Source organism: Morchella importuna, assembly GCF_003444635.1.
Source record: "Morchella importuna strain M04M26 chromosome Unknown Morimp01GS006, whole genome shotgun sequence".
Classification (NCBI taxonomy): domain Eukaryota; kingdom Fungi; phylum Ascomycota; class Pezizomycetes; order Pezizales; family Morchellaceae; genus Morchella; species Morchella importuna.
This window is the reverse complement of record NW_025763403.1, coordinates 806,626-829,438: the sequence shown is the minus strand read 5'-3', so window position 1 is coordinate 829,438 and position 22,813 is coordinate 806,626. Positions and strand designations below refer to the sequence as shown.

Here is a 22,813-nt window from a genome sequence, read left to right as displayed (position 1 = left end):
TGAAAGAAAAAACAAATGTAAGAACTCCGTTTCCCTTTACACCGAAAAACAGTTAAACATCCTCCACAAAACGTATTTACAACCCTCTCATTTTTGCACAAATCGTCAATTCCTAAAGATCCCACGTGCTTTCAACTCATTCTGTGTAGCAGTTCTTGTATAGATAACATATGCATCCTGTTGGGGTTCCAACTGCAAATATCGCTCCATAGGATTCGCAGGGCCCGGGGTGGAATTGTCTTGGATGAAAGCTTCTTCTCGAACGATAGAGGCATCAATTGGGGGAATGGCAGTGCCGGCCCGAGCGGCGGCGAGCTGGAGATTAAGTTGACGATTGCCTTCCATGCGACGTTCGGAGTGCTGGGCATCGCCTTGAACAGACATCTCGATGGACAAATGAATTTGTTCGGGGCTTAGAATCCGAGTGTGATATCTATATTGAAAGGTAAGTAAAATCACCTATGAAGTGTACTTTGAAGGCTATTATCTACCTAAATGATAATCAATTGATATTGAATGCGAGAAGGAGAGTAATGGTAATAACTTGTATGTTGGTCGATCTGACGTGATACTTTGAGAATAGTACTTATTGAATGATAGCTAATGGGATGATTTTTGAGATAGACAGAAAAGAGCGAGAAACACAGTATTTATAAACCGACATCTTTACAAAAAACAAAACATAGCACCAAGGGTCCGGGTTCAAGCTAAATCAGCTCATCCTAGAGTAAACCCAATGCAAGCTCAAAGCTGAGACCACCTCAAAATAGTTACGTTACCGTTTCAAGATATCTAGTAGCTTAGGTATAAGGACGCAAAAAATAATAATAATTACTGACTTAGCTTTCGAATGCCACATCGATAGCCCAGAGTGATCTAGGTAGCACCGTGCAAGAGCGGGATTAACGGCCCGTATATCCGCCTTCCGCTTAAGTCTCAAAACGGTAACCAGGAAATCCTCATTTGATATGATTTCCTCCCGTGTCTAACTTACGATGCTATGGACGACATACATGGCGGAGTGACGGCTTGCTGCGGACATTTCGAAATGAACCTGTCTGCAAGGGGTCTTTCTTTGCTCGCCTCACCTTGTATCAATGGCATGGTATAGCACGGCATATGCATAGAAGTGAAAGAATAACGCCGAACTTCCGAGGCCTGGAAAAGAAAAAGAAAGCTGTCACGGAAAAACTTTAGACCTGAGGGTTAACAGTGGTAAGGTAGTGTTAATGTTGTGCAAGAGAGCGCAACTGCACTAGGATTAGCGTTCGTCGGTGCGGATAAACCCCCACGACACCCTCCCATATCTACTCTAACCACCACCTCCTATAATTTACGTTGTATCAACCACATGGAGACATATACTGGTAGAGCAGTACCTAGGTAAGCTGGCAATGCTGCAGTTAGACACGATTGCGTTAGAGGAATCGAAACGTAATATATTAACGGTATTAATAGAGATAGCAATAGCACCTGTTTCTAAATGCGGGCTTAACTTTCTAAGATCTAAACTATAGTGATGAGGCTCTTTCCTGGAATATATCTTTAAAAAGGATCGTCGGCACCTAAGACTTTAGGATAATTCTAGCTGCGAGGCCGTCAATTGGTCAAGTTAATTAGTCAGCATCCTATGCAAAGACCCACTGAGCATATTCAACATGCATTTCTTGGCCTCAATATTACACTGCCGAGAGGTGTTCGTCTGGTCTTTTTCTATAGGGCACTATATGAGGTAGATCCACATAACAAGACATTAGATATTGGCTCAATCCATCCGCCTTTCCGTGTACATAAAATCTAACCAATCCATGGTAGGCAACTCGCCCGTGCACATACAAAGTTTTGAGCGAGTGAGAGATCCGATATAGGCTCAATTGCAGACTCAAGCTTTTTCTTATTTCCTTTGAAGTAAAAATAACACACACATACATGTAGATATATCGACTGATATACATGGTAAAAGCCCTCAGCATAACCGGCTCATGGCGTGTACGAGCCGGAAGATTTTACTTGTACATTCAATATCGGAGGTACACCATCAGTACGTCAGTCTAATTCAACCGGGAGCACTCTCTCTCAAGGCTGGGAGAATCACTTAGCATTGAGTGCTGTCTTTGATCTCAGGCTATCATGATCATGGGCCTTCTCATTATCTCGGTTTCATGGCAATTATTCAAGACAACTTTTCACATGGGATCCGAAGGTTGTAACGCCTAACATGCAGGACAATTCGATATAAGGGACAGGGAGCGGAAAAATACAACCCTGTCACGATTTCAATGGCCGTGCGCTTTTTCTGCCTTTTTTGAGTCTTTAGAGCAGGTAGAAGGCGTCAGATTTTCAATTCTCAAAAATATTTCTACAGATAAGACTGTGTTGGACGTAGAGCCGCTTCATCTGTCATTCAACTTCCTCTCTCGATTTTCTCGACCGATAGGGTGCTGCTCATCAGAGGCGCAACACAAAAGCTACCATAAAACAAAGAAGGAAGAGATAACAAGCGAGGAGATAATAGATAATCAGCGTGCCGTCGGTCAGGAGCAACTCATTCATATATTCTTATCACTTGATGTTAAATAGATCTGGCCGCAAAATTGTTCAAGGCTCCATGGCCCAGCTTCGGACAAGACCTACAATGGAGCTCGGTTGGCAATATTCACCCCACCGGTTTCAAACGGGCCGGCCCATAGGAAAGTTACTCCGTTTTGGACTTTTTCAGATTACTACCGCACACTGATATAAAGTGAAGTTAGGGTTCGGAATGACGGGGTTGAGTCGCGGGGAATTAAAGAAATGGAATTTGAGATTCACGGCAAGTATGAGAACTACATGTAGTGTACCTCTAACGTTGGTGTGTAACATCCGATCAGCTAGGCCGCTTTTTTACGTGCAACCCCGGAATTTCCCGCCGTGAAACATCTAGATCTTGTTCCGATTTCTGCAGGTGTTCCCCCACAGGAAGGTCCGACCTGGATTAATTACAGTGGTAGGTACTGTATTCTAGGGAAAGGGACTGAGTGCATAACTGACGAGAGAGAGTGGTGGTACATGGCAGAAGTTATGTACCCCCACCACAACTCACGACGCTTAGGCATAAACACCAGCCACTTTAACAGAGCCGCACAGTACATACTAGCAAGGTACTAAATAACATTAGAGGGATGATGCTTGCATATTCTTTGGAGGAGCACCTGGATTTTTGACGATGTGCTCGCTTTCTACTGGCTGAGAAGATCTTCGATTACGATTCTGTTGACTTCACGTAGTTAGCGGAGTGACAGGGATTGTTCGTTCTGCACTTTCTTCCCAGATTGTACTCCATAGCCGATTCAAAAGAGTCATATTACGGGAATTCAGACAACGGGCTCAAAGTAGGTACAGTAGGTACTGTACTCGTATTGAACGAGGTAGAGAGTAGAGTGGTGAGTCACGTCATAACAATATATTAGGTCCCGACAATATTGATCCTCCCTGGGCGAAATTCCTGCAAGTTCAAAGATCGAAACAAATCTCCTAACTAACCAATATCTCAATCAATTAAGACGCGCCTGGTAGTCCAGTTACTGAGGTTAGGGCTTGTCTGAAGTTAGAAATCAGGTATATTTTGAACTGCTATTTCTTCATGAAGTATTCTAACATATGGATATGATTATTAAAGATATCAAGGTTTCTCGCTGTATCCTAGTTAGGATCATTGAATATAACTATAATATCAGCTGTAAAAATTCACTGTAGATATGACAACTCACGCCCTGCAAACTACAAATACCCAGCAAGCTACAAGTGAGAAAAGTGGTGCTCAAACAGCTCATACACCTTATCCCCACACCCTAACATTTGAGAACTTTGTAAAACGTCATGTACCGGCATTGAAAGACGCAGCTCGAAAAGGCGAGCCACTGCCGTTTCCTTCTAGAGCACGCTTTATGGGCACCTTGAAACTGCATGGTTATAACGCCACAATCGTGAGTAAAACTTCCGCTCTTGCCCCGGTAGGATGCAGATAGCACCTGTTATCTACACAGAGGCCAGGAAAATTAGCATTAATTGACATTTATCTCTAGATATTCAGGCAGAATGATACACACAACCCGACCTTCCAATCCAGGAACAGGGTCGTAACCTCTCAAGACAAAGGCCCCATACCGTCTCAGCTCTCGAATCGTCCACTCCACTTTCTCGTCGAGGCTGCTATGAGGATCTACACTTCGTCAGCATCCTTGCCTGCCGATACCCCGTTTTCAGAAATTATGATTGCAGGGGAGGTTGCCGGGCGTGATATCTACCGAAATGTGGCAATAAACAGGATTCCAAGGTTCTTTTGCATATTTAATATCAGGATTGATGGGGTGTGGGTTGATATGCGCCGATACGCCGATGTATGTCTACCGGAGGAGCGTATCTTTAACATTATGAATTGGAAGATATGGGATGTGGTGGTTGATTTCTTCGAGGACACGAAAGCTGTTTCCGAGTGGCTTTACGAGGTCACGGCAGAAGTTGAGAATGAGTGCCCCTTTGCCGCATCATTTATAGACTCGGCGGGGAAAAAGATATCAGGAACTGGCGAAGGTCTGGTGTGGACGATGATTCTATTCGAGGGCGAGGATTGGCCGCTAAATAGGACCATGTTGTGGAACTTCAAGACAAAGGGAGAAAGGTTTGAGGTAGTTAGCAGAATTAAGCCGACCCCACCGAAAGACCCCGATGCATTGAAGCTTGCAAGTGTGTTTGTCGATCATGCGATCACGGAGGCACGGTTTGAACAGGGGATTGAGTATCTGAGTGAGATGGAGCTCCTGGAGCAAGGAAAGGGTAGCACAATGCAATTTGTCAGGTGGATAGAGAACGACGTGATTGAGGAGGAGTGGGAGAAAATGGTGGAGATCGGAGCTGAAGAGAAGAAAGTGAGGGGTGTGATTGGGACCCGGGCGCGGGAATGGTTCTTTCGATATCTAGATGAAGCCCAGGTGCGTGGAAGCGGGAGCGGCTATGCAACCGGGAAAGTTGGTAGCGACGAGACGAGGATACCGGCAGCTGATTAGGTCTAGCAAGTACATAATTATAACCTACTGCACAATCAATGTGCTAGTGTGCTGAGTGGAAATTGCAGATATCATCTTTATCTTCGGATTCCTGTTTTTGGAGAATCCGCATGAGTACCAATTTTCACATTTCAATGATACCCATTCTACCAAAGTTCTGACTGCTCTCGATTGACCGCAGGAGCGCTAAAGACGATGATTTACCTTCATTATTAGAGGATTGGACTAGTTCAAAATTGAGCCACACCTGGCAATATTTGGAATTTTGATATCTCCCCTGTCAATGATATCTTACGGGGGGTTCCCAGCTAGCTGCCGCTGTAATTTTCGCTACGCGAGGTGCACCGGCGGACATAAATTGGATATCTACGCAAAGGTGTCTAACTCCAGATAGCTGCCTGGAGTTTTACTGGGGTACCCAGGACAGAGTATCTAGCCGCCAATCCTAGACTACATCTCTAGCTCTTTCTGCCTACTTGAACTCTTTGCCGCTGCGGTTACGCTAAAGCTTAACGAGGTGACGCCGTTTCATCCCAGGGGAAAGATTATATGTAGGGCACATTATGCTTAGAATCTCAATACTGATTTGATATGGTTTGTGGTGATGTGTCAATTGCGGTGGATACGTACGGCGATGGCATAGCCGGCCGGCGGGGTGCGAATAGGCGTCGCCATGCCAACCAGCGTCCACCAGGAGCTTCTGAGGCCAAGAGGTATAACTACATATGTAACTGGTTGAAACATTGACCTCCTGAGACCAACTAAAGTACCGCACTGGCTGGATAAACAACTCACGCCACACATGCCAACACTTCTGATATTGAATGTTGATATTTTAGACACGATATGTGGCCAAAAGGACTGATTCGACATGTGTGCTTCAATTGACTGGTAAGATGGGATCTTGGCGGCCACGTGGGAAAGTTTCTGCTGGTATGGGTCCCACCGATTTACATTTCCAATCCTATCGTCCGCCGTGGAAAACTCAAATAAGACCTAGTACCAATATGGAAATGTTTTTTGCTATCTGTAAGTTGATATACCGGTGAGGTAGGTATGGCTCTCGCATGATTAGTATGAGCTCAATCGAGGGAGGAACTAACGACTAATGCATATGCTACCACGATACAGCCCTTTTAACATATTACATGCAGACGGTCCTAAGAGAAATACTCGCAGTAGGTAATAAGTACCCGGAAATGTACGTCCTAATCTGCAATTTCCATTGGTATAGAAGTCAAAAATACACCAAAAACTTGCGGCTGCATATTCGGGTACTTCAGGCCTGTCGCGAGTAGAACAGAAAGATCTCGATGATCCACTTTGTATAGTGAGCGTGTGGGTTTTAATTGAATTCATTAGATGTCCAGGAAATACACCAACAAAAACTTAGAACGATATCTAATGCCAGCAATCATCGATGATAAATTAAAAGAATTCGGTATATATGTTCTCATACTACAGATATTCTTTGGATAAGGAGTGTGAAACAGAATTTACTAGCTGATCATGACTAGGGTACAGTGAAATGCCGTGAGTTTGCCAAGTAGGTAGAGACAGTGTAGATGGGCCTAGGCGTCATACAGATGCCGAGAACGCCTCTATCTATACATACAGAACACCACCGTTTCTCAAATATCTTATGAGGCTTTGAGTACGCAGGATCATTGACTCAAGTATACATGTATAGTTGTACTATTGATTATACAATACTTAGTACGACGCTACTATATACCAGAGTTCATATAGCTTTTTCCGGAAGTTCTCTTCCGGTGGCATTCTTTTGGGCCATGGCCCAATATAAGTGCAGATCAATATAAGATCGGTTACGGTCACTGTTTCCTAAACGGCCTGAAATCATATGTGAGGTAATATATATAACTTAGGGATATAGTAATCCTGCGGTACCTTATGGCAGGGCTAGATTTTCTTTTCCGAACACGGGGCCTACATCCAAAACCTTCCGCTTAATGGAGTCTTCCGTCGGTGGCATTATTATAGTGCTTGTCGAGTCTACCCTACGCCTGCAGCCGGTAATCTAGCTATCGAGATAATCAACAAGTTATCAACCGAGACATCAAAATAGGCAGAGAGGGTAATGATCTCCGCGCAGGAAATACCGGGGCGCTGAGACACTGGAAACCGACAAGGAGGGATTCCAAGGCGCCGGCTTTGCGAGTACGACGGGATCTCTTGCATGGATATATGTCAGTGACCTATACGTATATTGCATCTAAATCTCCCATATTAAAATTTTGGCCTTCCTCAGCTGAAAAAATGTAATTCTCGCACGTGTACACACAGGCTAGAACTCATCAACCCGGCGCCTATAAGTGTGCATGGCCCACCTAGAAAAATACATGCTGTGTTAGTTGTCTTGCGGCGTGAGCACTCTTGTACTCGAGGAATTCCTTGAAGCACAAATGCGCAACTAGAGAGAAGTTACTAAACAAGTATCATCACTGGTATGCGCGCGCGATTCATGAGACTATTAGCCATCAAGGCGCAGGAACTAATGAATTAAACAAAAAAGAAAAAGGCGCGGGAACTATCCTTTCGAGTGATATTTCATGTCGCAATCCCGCAACTCATCGACTTAATATCCATATTGAAAGAGATCGATCTTAATACGCTCTGGCTAGGTTATGTTTCTGATCCAACTACTTCTTATCTATCTTCGGAACCTTTTTTTTGCATGATAATCCTTAAACCTGTATATAAGGTTTCTAGTGGTTTACAGGTTATATGGTTCAAACCGGTTTAACTGAACCGTTTAACTTAACAGTTGGTGCAGTTCTTGTCGCCCTCAATAAATAGTTTGAACAGTTTAGAAATCTGCAAAACCAGTTATACCAACGGTTTAAACGGTTTATACACCTCATGTTCGTGAGCTCGAACACCGCAGTTCGTGAGCTCGAACACGTCACTCCGAAGCTCGAACACCCCGTTTGAGAGCGTGAATAGCTGTTTTTAGCACAGTTATCATAGTGAGTATGCCAAGACATAGAACCGCTGTTCAAGCAGTTAAACCGGTTCAAACTGTCAAGATAAATAGGGGGTACAGTTAGTACAGGTTGAGTCCCTTGATCTAGTAGTCGGTGCGATTTTGTGTTCTATCACAACCAGTTTCTACCACTGGAAACCTTGCCTGTACAGCAAAAGCTACTTAGTACAGCCACTCTACAAAAGTATTCGTGATTTGGTTTTAATGTCAATGCGCAGTCTGTGGCACCCGTAATGTTGATATTAATATTCAAATTATATATAAGTAAAGATAAGCCATTAATCTTTATTCTTCATTAATTCCGAACGCCATTAGTTGGTCAGTGAGAAAGTGGGGGATTTTTGGTGACCGCGGCCACGGTTATATATAATGGAGAAATGTCTCACTCCGAAATCGCTTTTGCAGAGTGGCTGTACGAAAGACAGGGGCTCTCTCACCGGCATAGACAAGGATTGCACATTACTAGATAAGAAGAGAAGAATCATTCAAAGGTGGGCCCGGAGCTAAGACCGATCAGCCATATTCTTGGCGAAGCTCAAAATAAAACAGGGCTAGGGTTATGAATCCTAATGTCTAGAGAGTATCTCTACTACGACTCAAACCAATAATCGAGCGCTATAGATACATCTCTTTTCTACTCTTATATGTTTTGGAGGTAGCCTCCCAACTGATAGATCTGCTGAATAATACTTATACGACATTTCCCCTTTTACTTTTAGTCTTTTTACACTTATAAGTTACATTAGATACCATTTTCTAAAAAGGTACGTGAAAAGGAATAAACGACAGTGACTAACATTAATAAATCACCCCTAGGGAAGAAGTCATTGCGGGGATTGTCTGATACTTTTCATATCTGAAGTATTGAAGAAAGACTTCCGATATCAGTTAGCTACATGTAGCTGAGCTGAGCTATAGCTATAGCGATATAAGCTAGCTGAGCCGTAGCTGTAGCTATAATGTATATAAGCTAGCAGATCTAGAGCTATAGCTACTACCTATAAATTTATATAGCAGCTAGTTGAGCTTAGCGATATCTAAATATCTATTTGTAGACAACTTTATCGACTTTCGGTTTCCGAAAAGATTCGCGCCGCATGCCGGGCCGCCTTGGTTTTGCTGATTGTTGATCCAGTTTGATATCCCACACCGAGTTCGGTACTGTAGTAGGGGAATCTCTGAATCATACAGTGCCGTAGTTGATTGTATTTAGATAATAGCGTAGCGGCATTTGCGTAGACGACATAGATACGCCACCACAATAAATGGAAACCAATTTTTTTTTTCTGTTTTAGGAAGACAATAGGAGGTACGGCTCGCGGGGATCGTGGTCTGGTTAACAGAGTACTCCGAGATATAGGGCTCAGTGTGCAAACATCTAAATAATCGGGATTAAGCCGGTGTTTAACACAACTCCACCAATTATCCCTTATGCCGTGTCAGCCTTAATCTCGATCGTTTTGCTCAATTAATCGGATGCGGAGCTTAGATAGAAAAACTATATAAATGCAAACTCGTATGTAGCTCCTAAGCCCTATGATGGCTATTTGCCTGCTCATTATCGCTTTTCTGCGATGTAAGCGCCAACAGAAACAGCAGCGCGATTGCGTCATGAAATATCACTCAGTGCTTGCATATTAGTTCTGTGGCATAGCATCTAAGCTAGGCCAAATGATTGCAGTTTGAGCATTGTAGGCCCTATAGTACTGCGAGTATAGTAATCATAAATGGAGCAGTAATGTTTTCAGTATCTTAGTGCCGGTCGTCGCATTAAATTATAATAGGAGCTATATAGAATGCGTTTCGCAAATATGTTGTTCTGATATCGCAATCCTGCAAGATGGCGGGGTCGGTTACATAAAAAATTCTCTGTTCCGGATCTTTCCCGAGAAAATCGTGGCATATTGTGTAATGTTTGGCAAATTTATTAGGAAAATGAGATTTTACGGCGTTGCGTAGTATATGGTGATCGCAACACCGTGTAATCATTACTCTGTGGTAGCCCGAAAACCTGCGTCAGTAAACTTAAATTTTGTGCATCGCGGCCATGATATTAGGAGTTTTACCAGAGCTCAAATAGTACTGAAAGTGGTTGCTAGAACACTAGCACACAAAAAAAATAGAGTTGAATATCATGATCTTAAATTTCGGTGCTGCAGGACGAGCCCTGACTGCGGATTATCTTGTGTATATTTATACTGAGCTGGCTCCTTGTTCTCCTGGATCTATATCGTAGGACGTGGGGTGTACATGTGGCTTTTCCGTGGATCATGAGAGTTGGCCAAGGAGATCTAGCTAGAGTATTTGTACAGATTTAGATGTATATGTTCGTCAGTATAACGTCATATTCTGGTTACGTACTCAGTCATTATACATAAACCACACGCTGAGTCTAATCAACCGATTCGGTATATATACCATCCTTTTGGCACTCTCTCTGCAGTCAATCAAGCAATTACAACTACATGTAAGTCAGTCTTTACTTTCATACTTTCGTTTCTACACATACGAATTCTAGGACCTACAGTCGTTACATATTACTATACTTCAAATACACGATCCCACCACCTTAAGGGTCTCCTATATTCACCAACCTACTGCTCACCGCCTTCTATCGACGCCGCACACGCCGTTCGTTTCAACCACTCAATTACGGTATATACTAGAATTCGAAGACCGACACAATCACCAATGGGGTACCGGTATGTACAAGTCACGGCATATCATGCTATCGTCGTTTGAAGTCTAACACCATTTCTTTTACATCGGCCAAGATTCTTCAAAAAAACAGTTCCTGGTCCGTCTATCTATACACTAATACCAGAAGAGGAGATTCAGGGGGCAATCAAGACCAGGAAACTGGTACTTCAGCTCGACAAAATGACTCTCGAGCTATACCATAGCACCCCAAGCCACATAGTCATAGATCCCGACGGCACAGACCCACAACTACTTCATATCTGCGTGAATATTCGGAACAGGCTCACTGCTGTGCAGCGATCAATCGCGCATCGTGATCTTCGCATTCATGCACCTTCCTGCGAGCCATCCTCATGGCCGCCTTGGAAGAGGAGATTATCAACGGAGGAGAGGGCCAATATGGCGTGTGATATAGGGTACTGGTTAGATAGAAAATCGAGAATGAAGGAGGCCCTTTCGAGGAGACTGGGGGCCATGACATTTGTCTGGAGGGCGAGGGTGGAGCTTGAGGATCAGCGGGTGAATATGTTGAAAGCTTTGCAAGCTGCCCGACAGGCTGCACCCTCCTTGAACTTCGTGTATGGTGACCTCAACGGACACGAGGAGGGGTGTGTCTGTGGCCCTTGGAACATCAATAGTACTGGGTCTGTTAGTCAATTTGGTTACGGGTCCTATACACCTGAAGAGTTTAGACTGCGCGCCAGGATAGAATCTTTATACACCGGGGATTACCTTATTTCTGCATGTACCGGAGGGCTTTTGGAGGGCCCCGGATCTGGACTGAATGCTGTGGGCGCGACTGACATCCTTAACTGGAGGAATTCTCCAGTCACATGAGCACGAACCTTTGATTGGATATGGCGAGCACGTAGAGCATTTTCGTGGCCAATTCCGGGTTCTAATGGCTTTCTTGTTTTTGAGTTCTTCACTCACTCTTTCTTGTAATCATCCGTTAAATCTACATATCTATTCCTCTCGTGTGTACACCAGGATCCTCGCCACCTTGCGGCTGGTTTCCTTTTGTTCACATGAGTAGGTGGATTTTAATAGAATACTATCCGCTACTTCTCAATTGTTGGTTGCAAAATATGACGGAAGTTAACGAAAGTGCAGTTGTGACATCAGAAACAAGAACAGAACAGAGATAGGCGTTAACGCTCGGATTTTGCCAATGACGAGAAAAAGTAAATAACACCATTGATCAGATACCGCAGAATCTCAGGAATAACGAATCGAACTGGGCTGGAATACCACTTACCCATTGGTCAAAACGACCAAAAGTTACGCTTTAGGTCTGTCGGATTGAGGCTCAACAAGCATTTGACCAATCCGAAGCACAATATTCCAGTCCAGTTCGATTCGTTATTCCTGAGATTTTGCGGTATGGGGGCAAGATTAGTTAAACCCTTCAAAACAGACTACAGTTTGAATAAAATAGTATCTAAAACCGATCACTTTCAGGTCTCATTGAACGGATTACAAGACTTGCATGCTCAACTACAGATCGCAATATCAAATTCTAGCACGAGATACTCGAAATGCTTGCTCAATTCAGAAAAGGAAAATTGGGCGGTCCAAACTTCTGCTCCAACAAAGATTGAGACCTCGCAAATATATGCGGTTTTGTTACACAAGTATGTGTGAATCTACATGGAAAGAAAAGAAAAAGCGGGGAATCCATGGAAGCTCCAGTACGATTCAAAACTCACCCAGGTAAATCCCAGGCACCCTAAAGCTCAAAGCTTTATCTTTTCACCAGTGATTGTACGCCCTAGTGAATTTTAGCAAGATTATAAATCTCCCCCGCGTTGCACTCATCATAAATGTGATAGAGACACAGATACATATATGTTTTACGACACATTCATATGTAGAAATGTGCAAATTTATAACAGCAACTCTTGATTTCAAAGCACGAATTGCACATCAAGCAATGTTCCCCACCCAGCCAACCGACTAAATAATATGATAACCACACCACCTAATATAATTGGTAGTCGCCCGGCGCCCAACTTCACATCTTAGTTGAAGGCACAAGATTAGTAAACACTGAAATCCGATTCCCGCAAAATCTCGAGATTACTGCCAGCGAGTCTTTCTTTTGTTTTTATACGAACTGGCCTTCGTTCGAATGGCGCCGGTACGGCCGGTGCTCGATGTTCAGGTTAGTGGCTAGATTATCTTCAGCTTTGCAATGAAAGAACTTACGATTCTAACAACGACTTGAGATCTCGGTATTTTGTGGGCTTTTGGAATTTGCACGCCGGTTCAAAGAGAATTACCCTGTAATCCTCCGGATGCACATCAACTTGTCATAGAGAACGACCTGAGGGAGTATAAAAGGCTACTCCCATAAATGAAACTCTTACCCTTCGGCTTAAGCTATCATTATAGATATCCTCACCTATAGCATACATATCCAGAACACTCACCCTAAAAACCTCATACAAAATGGCTACCTCTCTTCTCAACGCCTCAAACCATACCATACCCGTGGCATCCCCGCAAACCAACCCACTCCCCGAAGCTTCAAAGCCCACAATCGACAACCGCCTTCCCCCAACCTGGCTACTCAACAACTACATTTCCACCCGCGGTGGGTGTAACTATCTCGCCCAGCTCGCAGCCATGCTCCCGCCCACCGAAGCCACCCTGCGCGACAAGGCTCTCCGTACTATGTACACAGTCACCCGCGAGCTCTGCAACAAGCTGGAGCAAGCGGCGTATAGCCAGGACCTCGCTCTCCCGGCTCTCCCTCCAATCTCGGAGAACTATGAAGAGGAGGCTGCGCTCCCGAGGGAGGAAATGATTGAGATGATCAAGCCGCATGCACACGATAGTGTCAATGAGATTCTTGGCTACAATAATAGCCTAGCGCGTGATAAGAAGGATGGTGGGTGCGGGTGGGAAGTGCTGACCGTGGCGCTCTGTGAGAATAACAAGCAGTTCGAGGAGTCATTGAAGGCAATGGGTAATGCGGCGGGGACTCGCGACGTCGGCGCGATATTGAGGTTCTATGGGCAGATGGGGACGTGGGAGATCTCGGCGGATAGTATTGCTGGTGCACAGTGTCTGGCTGAGGCATCGGCAAGGTTGAGGAAAGAGAAAGGGGAGGCGTGGTGGATGGAGGAGGCGGAGCCGGTTTTTACAAGGAATGAAACGCTGTTAGCGAATTGTATGATGGTTGGGATTGAGCAGTAGGGTCCTAAGAGACTGGATCAGGATAAGCTATATATATGTGAATCCAATGTCTACTATTTTCTTTGGTGTGTTTGGTTTTGAAATGCCCGTTCTAACTAGGGTTTGAGACATGATTTTTCGAACAATGTGTAGCCACTTTCTTAAATATTACTTCAATATAATCCGCAGTCAACCCCGCCCTCTTCCAAATATCGACATGGACGTTATTATCCTTGTAGAGACACACTACTAGTATATAAGGTGACATATATATCATCGTCCCGAAGCAAAACGATACCAAAAAACGCTGAAATTGGCACTTTTCTGATAGCTCCAGTATCCGCCGTTTTAAGATATAACTTTTGATTAGTTGAATACAACTTGATTCTTAGGAGAATCACTTGACAGTCTTAAATTTCAAAAATAATTAATTGTAGAGCTGATGTCAGCAGAGAACGTATCTGTTCGGTTGTTGTCAGAAAATGCGCCAAGACCGCGAATTGTATGGGGTCTTGGCAAAATTCGGCCAAATCCCAGGATTTGTAAGCTACATATATAACTAGCTTGTTGAACAGACCTACGTCTTGAAATATATGCTATTCTATAGTGTATCCCCCTATCCTAAAATTTCTGTGGTAATTGTCAAATAACTGAAGGTTAGGAAGCTAAGTTGCCCATTTTGGCCAAAGCTAGAGTCTGTTCTCCGCCTTGCTATATATATTGATTCTATCAAGGTGTACTCTAAGCCAAGTGGAGAACTTGCTCGATCAAAAATTATCAGTAACCAAGCTTAGCAGGTTTAGCGGGATATTGAGTGATATGCAGTGATTGCCAAGACATTCATACACATGTGATTGAGCCTTTGTCAATTTTCCGGTAAGATAATTATGTAGGATTTTGAGTTGGAGTCTTTTCGCAGGATTAGTTTTAAAAGGACCCAGACAATAGGGGTCAGCAAAAGTATTGATTTCTAAATTCATTTGTTCAATACTAAATTTTAACAAGCCACGTCCGGGTCGAACCTCCCGGTTTCGTGTGGCTCGTGTGTGGAATTTCCATACCGCAAAAACTTGATCTCCGGCCAGGGATTATCTCTTTAACGATTGGTTAAATAGATCAGCCTCAGAAGTGTGCATTAGTAGTAATTTTGATCTTGCATGCATAGCCAATTTCTCGAGTTTTGGCGGTATTGCAACCACGCCTTTCCTCGTATGTACGTCTCTTGTGCTCGCCTGTCCCTACAAGTAGCTACGACCGTTATCAAGGGTCAGTACAACACAGAAGAAGTAACTCTTTTTTCAAATCCCCCGGAAAGATATGGCCGAGATTATAGGTGCTGTATCCGCATAGCAGCCCTCGTACAGATCACTGGACTCGTTGCAAGCGCGGCATATGGATATGTTGGTTCGGTAAAAAAATGCCCAATGCGAGGCAAAGAAGCTTGGGGACGAGATTAAATCTCTGGAAGTTGTCCCACGGAAACTAAAAGAAAGTCCCGAATATCTCGCATCCAACTCTTATTCGGCCCTTGATGGTCGCTTCCGAGTATGCTCGGGGGAGATGAGTGCTCTTCTAGGAAAGCTGGACACGAAAAAGAAATCTTTCAGCCTTTTACGTCGCCGCCTGAAATGGCCACTGATGGAAAAAGAGACCACCCAGGCGATCCTGCAGATCGAGAGACATAAAAATCTATTCAACCTTGCTTTGACTGCAGACCAATAGTGAGTAGGCGCAGCGATATAATATCTCCAATCACGCTACCAGTTGTTAAGATTGATATTACAGCTGTTTATCGCACGCCATAAAGGTATTCTCGGAGAATACGAATACAGCTGTTGGCAATATCATGGAATCTTTGAAAAAGGAATTTGTCGATATCAGGCGTGCTAGACAACAGGAGGAGTTATCTCGTATAGGTACGTTCAAGCTGGGTGGTTCAGTTTACTTATATTGTAACCTATCGACATCCATTCGACCATATACTTCCAGATTATATTACCAAGAATTAATATTGGGACTATAAGGAGAGAAAAGAAGGTGGAATATACCCACCTACTACGGATCGGAGACATGCTGAGATAAGCGGAAGACGCCACAAATATACGGGCAAATGGTTTTCTCGGCACCCATATTTCCAAGCTTGGGTGGACAAGAGGTTGAAATCACAAATATTGTGGGGCCATGGCATACGTACGTATTAATATTAATATCATATTTTTCGTTTTGAAATACTAGCACGATAGCTTCTACAAGCGGGAGCAGGAAAGACATTCATAGCGTATGTAATTCCTGACTGCGCACGCGTGTGACAATTGTCTGATCAGCTGACTCTCGACATTTGATAGTTCTCTTGTGATTGATGAACTTGGGTCACGTGCATCCGTGGAAAATTATGGGGTTGCATACATCTACTTCAACTTCAAGGAACAAGAGCAACAACATCCTATACAAGCTCTATCGAGTCTAATAAAACAACTTCTAACCCAGGTTAAAGGATCCAAACTCCCTGCAGAAGCGGAAAAGCTGTATGACGAGTTCATATCAGAAAAAAAGCAGCCACCTTTTCAGAATCTACAGCAGGTCCTATCTTCCATATCACAAAGTTTTACTCGTGTATTCCTCGTCTTTGATGCACTAGATGAATGCGACGAGAAATTCAACGAAAGGAGCTTCTTCCATTCTTTGATGGTCTTGCAAAAATGAAGCATATTAGCCTTTTCGTGACTAGTCGACCATATCCTCGCGATATCCACGAATGTCTGACGAAACTAAATGCCGCAAAAATCGAGATTTCGGCTAACGAAGAAGATATAAAAAAATTTATTGGAGAAACTATTGATGAAAATTCCCATGCAAAGGCGTTGATTCAAGGGGATCTCCGAGAGCATATCATCTTGAAACTTGTGGATTTATGCAAAGGGATGTATGTATATATATAGCAGTCCCAACTCTAAGTTAAGCCGAGGTTTTGTTAATCGTACCTTTATCAAGGTTTCTTTTGGTTCATTTTCACATCAATGATCTTTGCCAATACACGACTGCACGAGAAGTTGATGACGCACTGAAAATGTTGCACACAATTACGCCAGCAGAAAACCCTTTGCATGAGATGTATGACAGGGTAGTAGGAAACATAATCCAGAGGCAACATCGAAGTCGGATGGGACTTGCGAAAAGGATTTTATCCTGGCTTGTAGCAGCGGCAGAAGTCTTAACATCTGAAGAGCTACGTATGGCCGTAGCCACGGGCCCCAATGATCGAAACCAACCGAGCGAGGGTGACATGCCAGATAATACGATGATCCTCGAGGTTTGCGGTGGACTTGTGATTATAGACGAAATCACGGCCACTGTTAGACTTGCCCATTACTCTGTTCAAGAATATCTCCTCCATCATTCCTTCACTTTATAGCCGCATCTTATTATTGTAGATTTCTTCGTAACTTATCTCTGTTTCGACCACCATGAACCCTACCGAGTATAGTTTATAACATCCCGCAAATTACATTCTCAGTACTATTACCATCACTACCGCTATCACACAGACCCTGATCTTCCTAGCTCTAACTTTCCCGAGCGGTACTTGTTGAATTATTTTCATTGGCATCTCAAAGCTTGTGGTGAAAAGTCATCAACAGAGATATACCTAAAGCTTCTGAGGAATAAGAATGCATTATCCTATTACCAGGGGCTTACTATGTGGCTACCTGACTCGGGCGAGGTCAAAACGCCGAATAATTTGTTTACAACCAATGACACGATGTTTCGTCTTTGTCGTGTATATGCCCATGAACGTATGATGCCCCCTTTACTTCTTAGGGCATCTAAGCTCGGTCAAGGCGCTTCTTGAGGAGGATGGATATTGCAACCTCTCTGCAATGGATGATGGTATGACAGCGCTGCATCATGCAGCGTTCATGGGTCACGATAATATCATCGAGTTTTTTCTGGAGCTTGGACAAGACATTAATTCTCCTGATAAATATGGACGGACGCCGCTTGCCTTGGCATTAGTCAAAAAGCATGAAGATACGGCAAAGCTTCTACTCAAGAAGGGCGCAACAACGGTATCAATCGTGCTAGGCGTAGTGACGCCATTGCGTATTGCAGTTTCCCATAGACTAAAAGAAATCGCGTTATTGCTGCTTCGTGCTGGGGCTGACGCTAATGCAGAAGGCATAGGAGGGATGACCCCTCTACACTTAACTACTGACCTCTTGCACTCGCAGCCAGCTATAGAGATGATAGAGCTTATACTTGGTCATGGTGGATCGAAGTATCTTCTTACTATCTTGGAAAGATTAAGGGAGCAATTGGCGATCATGCGATGCGACCCGGACTACTGTTGTAAACTTGCGGGCGTAGGGTCGACGTCCCATGTGGGTGGGTCACCATTTGGGGGCGTAGGGACGACGTCCCCAGTGGACTGGTCACCGGCCTCTTATAAGGGGCGGGCAGTGTTGACGGAGATCATTAAACAACTTGAAAAAGTTGGGACAGAATTCCAGAGGGTCTTGTTGAAAAATCCACCATTATTTACCCCCAGTATTTAGCAACACAAAGTACGCCAAGGAAAGAAGAAGAGTTCTGATCACTTGAGACTAGTAACAGACTTTCAGAAACAATTGAGAGAGAGGGTAGAACGAAGGATTGTTCGTGTTAGGGAACTCAAAACTATTTCGTTGTGGCGAGCAAAAATAGGGTGGACTTAGCCGCGCTACGTGCAGAATGTTGTGCAGATTCTGCGGATGCTGGGGTTAATTAAGACATCTACCACTTTCCTCTAATACCCTAGAGCACTATGTACATGTAGCTCTAGGAGCATAGGAGGATTCTACTAATCAGTTGAGAATAGGGGCGGCCTTTCAAGACGAATTAAGTTGGTGCGCAGCAAGCAAGATGGGTGGGGTCCGGGTGCCTTATAGGGGCCCTATATTCGGCTCGTCATACTGTAGTGCGGAGGGAGAACCTCATCTTTCTACATGTAAGACATCTTTGATTTTCGTGCGCTATTCCAGAGCACTAAGCCCCTCTAGGGCACAAGTGGATTCTGCTAATCAGTTGAGACTATGAATAGCCTTTAAACAAATAAAAGAGAAGGTGAGCCTAAGGACTTCTCGTGAAACACTCTTTTTTTCGGGTGAGCACTGGGCGTCAAGAGCGCCATAGCCGAGCTACGTAGAGAATGTCATACGTATGCTACCTATAGTACGAGTAAGATATCTATGATTCTCCCTAAATATCGTAGACTACTAAGCAGCTCTAGGAGCACAAGAGGACCCCAACCAGCTAGGTTTAGGAACACTCTTTCAGGGACACGAGCTGACGAGACCACATCAAAACCCTGTCCGTGATCGCGAAATAAAAATTCTTTCTCATGCGCGCGAAATCGAAACTCTTTCTCAAGCGCTCAAAAGATATGAGCAGGCCTGACTTGATATAATGACAGAAGCAGATCCAATCATTCCAGGATTCGACGATGCTAGTGAGAAGCCTATTGTTTCACCTAATATTCTGGTCGCTAAGTAAATATAAGGTCACAAAAGATTATAGATCTAACAATTTGAGGTTAGGGCCCCCTTGGGTAGAAGAGATAGCCAATGATATAGAAACATAGGTATATGTGTCTTCTTCCCCTACCCGCTCCTCCGCTGACCTTTTGTCCAGTGCCTCCGTTTTGGATGAAATAGAAGGTTTAGGAGGAGAGATAGATGCTGGGAAGAATTTAGGTGGGGGGATACATGCTGGGAAAAACCTAAGAGTGGAAGGACGTGTTTGGATGTTTACATGCAGTAATATGCATTTAAAACCCTCAAACTGTGAAATTACGTACACATATCCACAGAGGATTGACTCGCAAAGTTTATAACTAGCACATAGATCTTATAGCTTAGCACATCCGAACATGGTACCAAATGTTATCAATCTCGGGCCGTCTAGATAGCCTCTCAAATATGTCTTCGCACACACCTTTCAAGTAGGCTCCGCTATCGTCGTCCTGGTGTGCGTAGTCGATAGACCCATGGCCAGCTAGTGCTATCCTGGCACCTCAAAGACGTTGGATTTGTATGCGCTGCGAGCCATGATCAGCTGGGCTGTCACGGTCCCGTGATGCCGGCCGGCGAGCGCTAGCTCCGGGTCGGTCCGCCCCGGCCCGAGACCCATACATAGTGGAGTGACCTAGCCTGGAAACGATTGGGGTAATCAGGATCTCGGTGAAATCGGGTCGTTGGGCTTTGCGGTAGGCGTGGTTCGATGTGGTTTTGTGCTCAGAGGGTAGATACAGTACACTTCCCCCAGGAGTGGAGGAACACCTGTTGGTGAGCGGGGGCGCCGGGTGCAGGTATATACCGGAAAGGAAAATGTGCGGTAGTATTATACGTAACGAAGCTTTCTGGAGGACAAAACTTGGGGAATCGGCATAGAGGCGGGTTGGATGTCCGCTGGGAAGTACTGTACAGGTATTTTCCAACTAGAGAAATTAATTTACTGTAGAGTTGGAGAGAGCATCAAAACCAGCATAAGATGATGGATACCAGCGCTCCAAGAGCTGACTATACATGGACAATTAATCAGTTTGAATTAACAGGTTCATTCAACATTGACGTACGTCTTGGCGCCAAGAATTCATAACACGAGTGACATTTTATGATGCGGAAACAGAAACTGTCCCTGACTCAAAGCCATATCTAGCTAGGGCTACACACATATGTTTTTTTTTCGCCACCTTCAACGTTTAATAATCACCGGCGAAACGTCGCGAGAGCCCTACGGCTGAGGCGAGGTATATGTAACCTAACCTAACCCACCGCAACGTTTATTAAGCGAGGTGGCTTGCCCTTCAGCTCGCCAACCCTGCACGCGGCCGGCCAGCCCTGCTGTCGATAGCTGTGGAGGTGCCCTACATATCTTGTGATCTTTTGCACTTCAGCCCTCGCGGAATGTTCTTTTCCCGTGATTCAGGGTAACAAGATAACGGCTAGAGTAGGGCACGATATGCAAATTGGTTAATTTGGTATGTAAATACATGTATAATGTAGTACGTACTTACCCAGAGTAGGTACTCCACATGCCTATTCGAAGCAGTTTCGCTTCTTCTATCCATACATATCCTCTAGAAGGCTTGTTTTGTTTGGCGGGGCTGAGGTGAGGTGCCCTATAGCTATCGCACCGCGCGGTAATCCGATAACTAACCAAAGGAATATATACGTAGTTAGGGCACGATACAAGTCAGCTGGTACTCGCCTAGTTACTATGTAGGTATTTACATACTCTACATGCCTATTCGAAACAACTTCGCTTCTTCTATCCATATCATCTAGGAGGCTTGTTATATCTGGCGAGATTGAGGTGATGTGGGGTTGAGTTGGGCAAGCTTCCGTACGCGGAACCCTAGCCGAATCACGATCTGAGACGTTTCCGAGGTGCATGTCTGGGGTTCAACCATCACGCGCTAGCACTCGGTGACTGCGGAAACGCTTGCAAGAACCTTCACTACTTGACATGTACATACCCATAATTCCAACCGGTACATGTATGTATGTTTCCCTGTGTATCTACAGAATTAAGTAGAGTGAGCAGGAATACATATATGTACATGTATTTAAGTAGGTTGATCTATGTACTTGTGCACTTGCTATGGTACATGTATTCATTTATTTTAGAGAGAAGCCACATCATGTACATACGTACATTATACATGTTTATATAGATTGTGTGAAGGCGCTACAAGTACATGTAGTCCAGCACTAGTAGGTACATGTAATAAGTGATGGAACGGCCTGAGGCGCAGTGACGCCTGTTTTGGTTAAATGCCACTAACATACGGCGTTTGCAGGTATAACTGTACATGTATCTCGGGGCGTTCCATCACTTGTTACATTAGTCTCGATAAACTCAGATGCTGACAGAATTAGGCAGTTCTATCAGCTTTGGCGTTAATTGGGCAATTAGGGTATAGGCCCTAGGTGTAGTTGCGTACGCGAGACTACTAGTATTGTTACATATACCTACCGCTGTACAAAGCAAACCCGAAGGTAAACAACATTCGCTGTTTTTACTAAGGTATTAGCGTTGAATCAGGCGAGCCGCTTTAAAGTGCAGTTGCTTCTCATGCACGTAGGTACATGTAGTCTTACGCCATCTAGATCCACGCCAGGTCAAGGATGTATGGCTCGAGAAGCTATGGTGGGTAGGTGTGTAAACTTCGGCGTTTGCAACCAATCAATCTATAGAAATTGGGAGATCTACTCTCATAATGGTACTAGTGCCTAGCCTAACGGTGGAATTTTCTCTAATTCCCATACAAAAAAAGTTCCTCTGAAGTTGACACACCCACCCCCTATGCCTTCTCGCGCCATATGTACACAATTACAAGGCAGATTGGTGAGTTTAATGTACTCGGACAGAGTAATCGATTTGTACTACATGTATGTAAATGTTGCCTGCATTAGGCCAAATGGGCCCAGCCCAAGCCACGGGGACCGCACTCTAGAACCGCTGAGAATCAAGCCACGAATGAAACTAAAGATACCGAAAGAGGGAATCTTAAACATCAACACCCACTAAACCACAACACCTACTGAAAATCTCACGATGTATCGCCCTGGTACTTGCGAGCGCTCAAGCTGAGGATGCAAGCCACAATTTCCATCAGCTCGGGACCTCCGAACGATCTGAATCAGTAGGCAGCACCGAAGCGAAGCTATGATGTACACAACTAAGGGCGTGATCTTGCAATATCAGGGCAACTGTGGAGGTTGAAGAATATATAATGGTCGATATATCCTTTATCTGAGAATCACAAACACAGACAGTACTACAACTCCTACTATAACAACAACAAAACAAGCCAGCTTCTCATCCTTCAACACTTTACTTCATC

At 44.2% G+C, this 22,813-nt stretch overlaps 5 protein-coding genes across 5 annotated transcripts; 4 read left to right on the top strand and 1 right to left on the bottom strand.

The window, feature by feature from the left end:
* Positions 1-105: 105 nt before the first annotated feature.
* LAJ45_03036 (uncharacterized protein) lies at positions 106-384 on the bottom strand (the record flags this gene model as incomplete). Its single annotated transcript, XM_046112625.1, has 1 exon — positions 106-384. One exon carries the CDS (start codon positions 382-384, stop codon positions 106-108), a length of 279 nt encoding a protein of 92 aa, XP_045974114.1.
* Positions 385-4,412: 4,028 nt separating this feature from the next.
* On the top strand, positions 4,413-5,045 carry LAJ45_03035 (uncharacterized protein; the record flags this gene model as incomplete). Its single annotated transcript, XM_046112624.1, has 1 exon — positions 4,413-5,045. One exon carries the CDS (start codon positions 4,413-4,415, stop codon positions 5,043-5,045), a length of 633 nt encoding a protein of 210 aa, XP_045974113.1.
* A 5,884-nt stretch (positions 5,046-10,929) lies between these two features.
* On the top strand, positions 10,930-11,586 carry LAJ45_03034 (uncharacterized protein; the record flags this gene model as incomplete). The annotated part of the gene is made up of 1 exon (XM_046112623.1): positions 10,930-11,586. One exon carries the CDS (start codon positions 10,930-10,932, stop codon positions 11,584-11,586), a length of 657 nt encoding a protein of 218 aa, XP_045974112.1.
* Positions 11,587-13,200: 1,614 nt separating this feature from the next.
* Positions 13,201-13,950, top strand: LAJ45_03033 (uncharacterized protein; the record flags this gene model as incomplete). Its single annotated transcript, XM_046112622.1, has 1 exon — positions 13,201-13,950. The coding sequence occupies one exon, from the start codon at positions 13,201-13,203 to the stop codon at positions 13,948-13,950; it is 750 nt and encodes a 249-aa protein (XP_045974111.1).
* Positions 13,951-17,807: 3,857 nt separating this feature from the next.
* On the top strand, positions 17,808-18,482 carry LAJ45_03032 (uncharacterized protein; the record flags this gene model as incomplete). Its single annotated transcript, XM_046112621.1, has 1 exon — positions 17,808-18,482. The coding sequence occupies one exon, from the start codon at positions 17,808-17,810 to the stop codon at positions 18,480-18,482; it is 675 nt and encodes a 224-aa protein (XP_045974110.1).
* Positions 18,483-22,813: the final 4,331 nt, after the last annotated feature.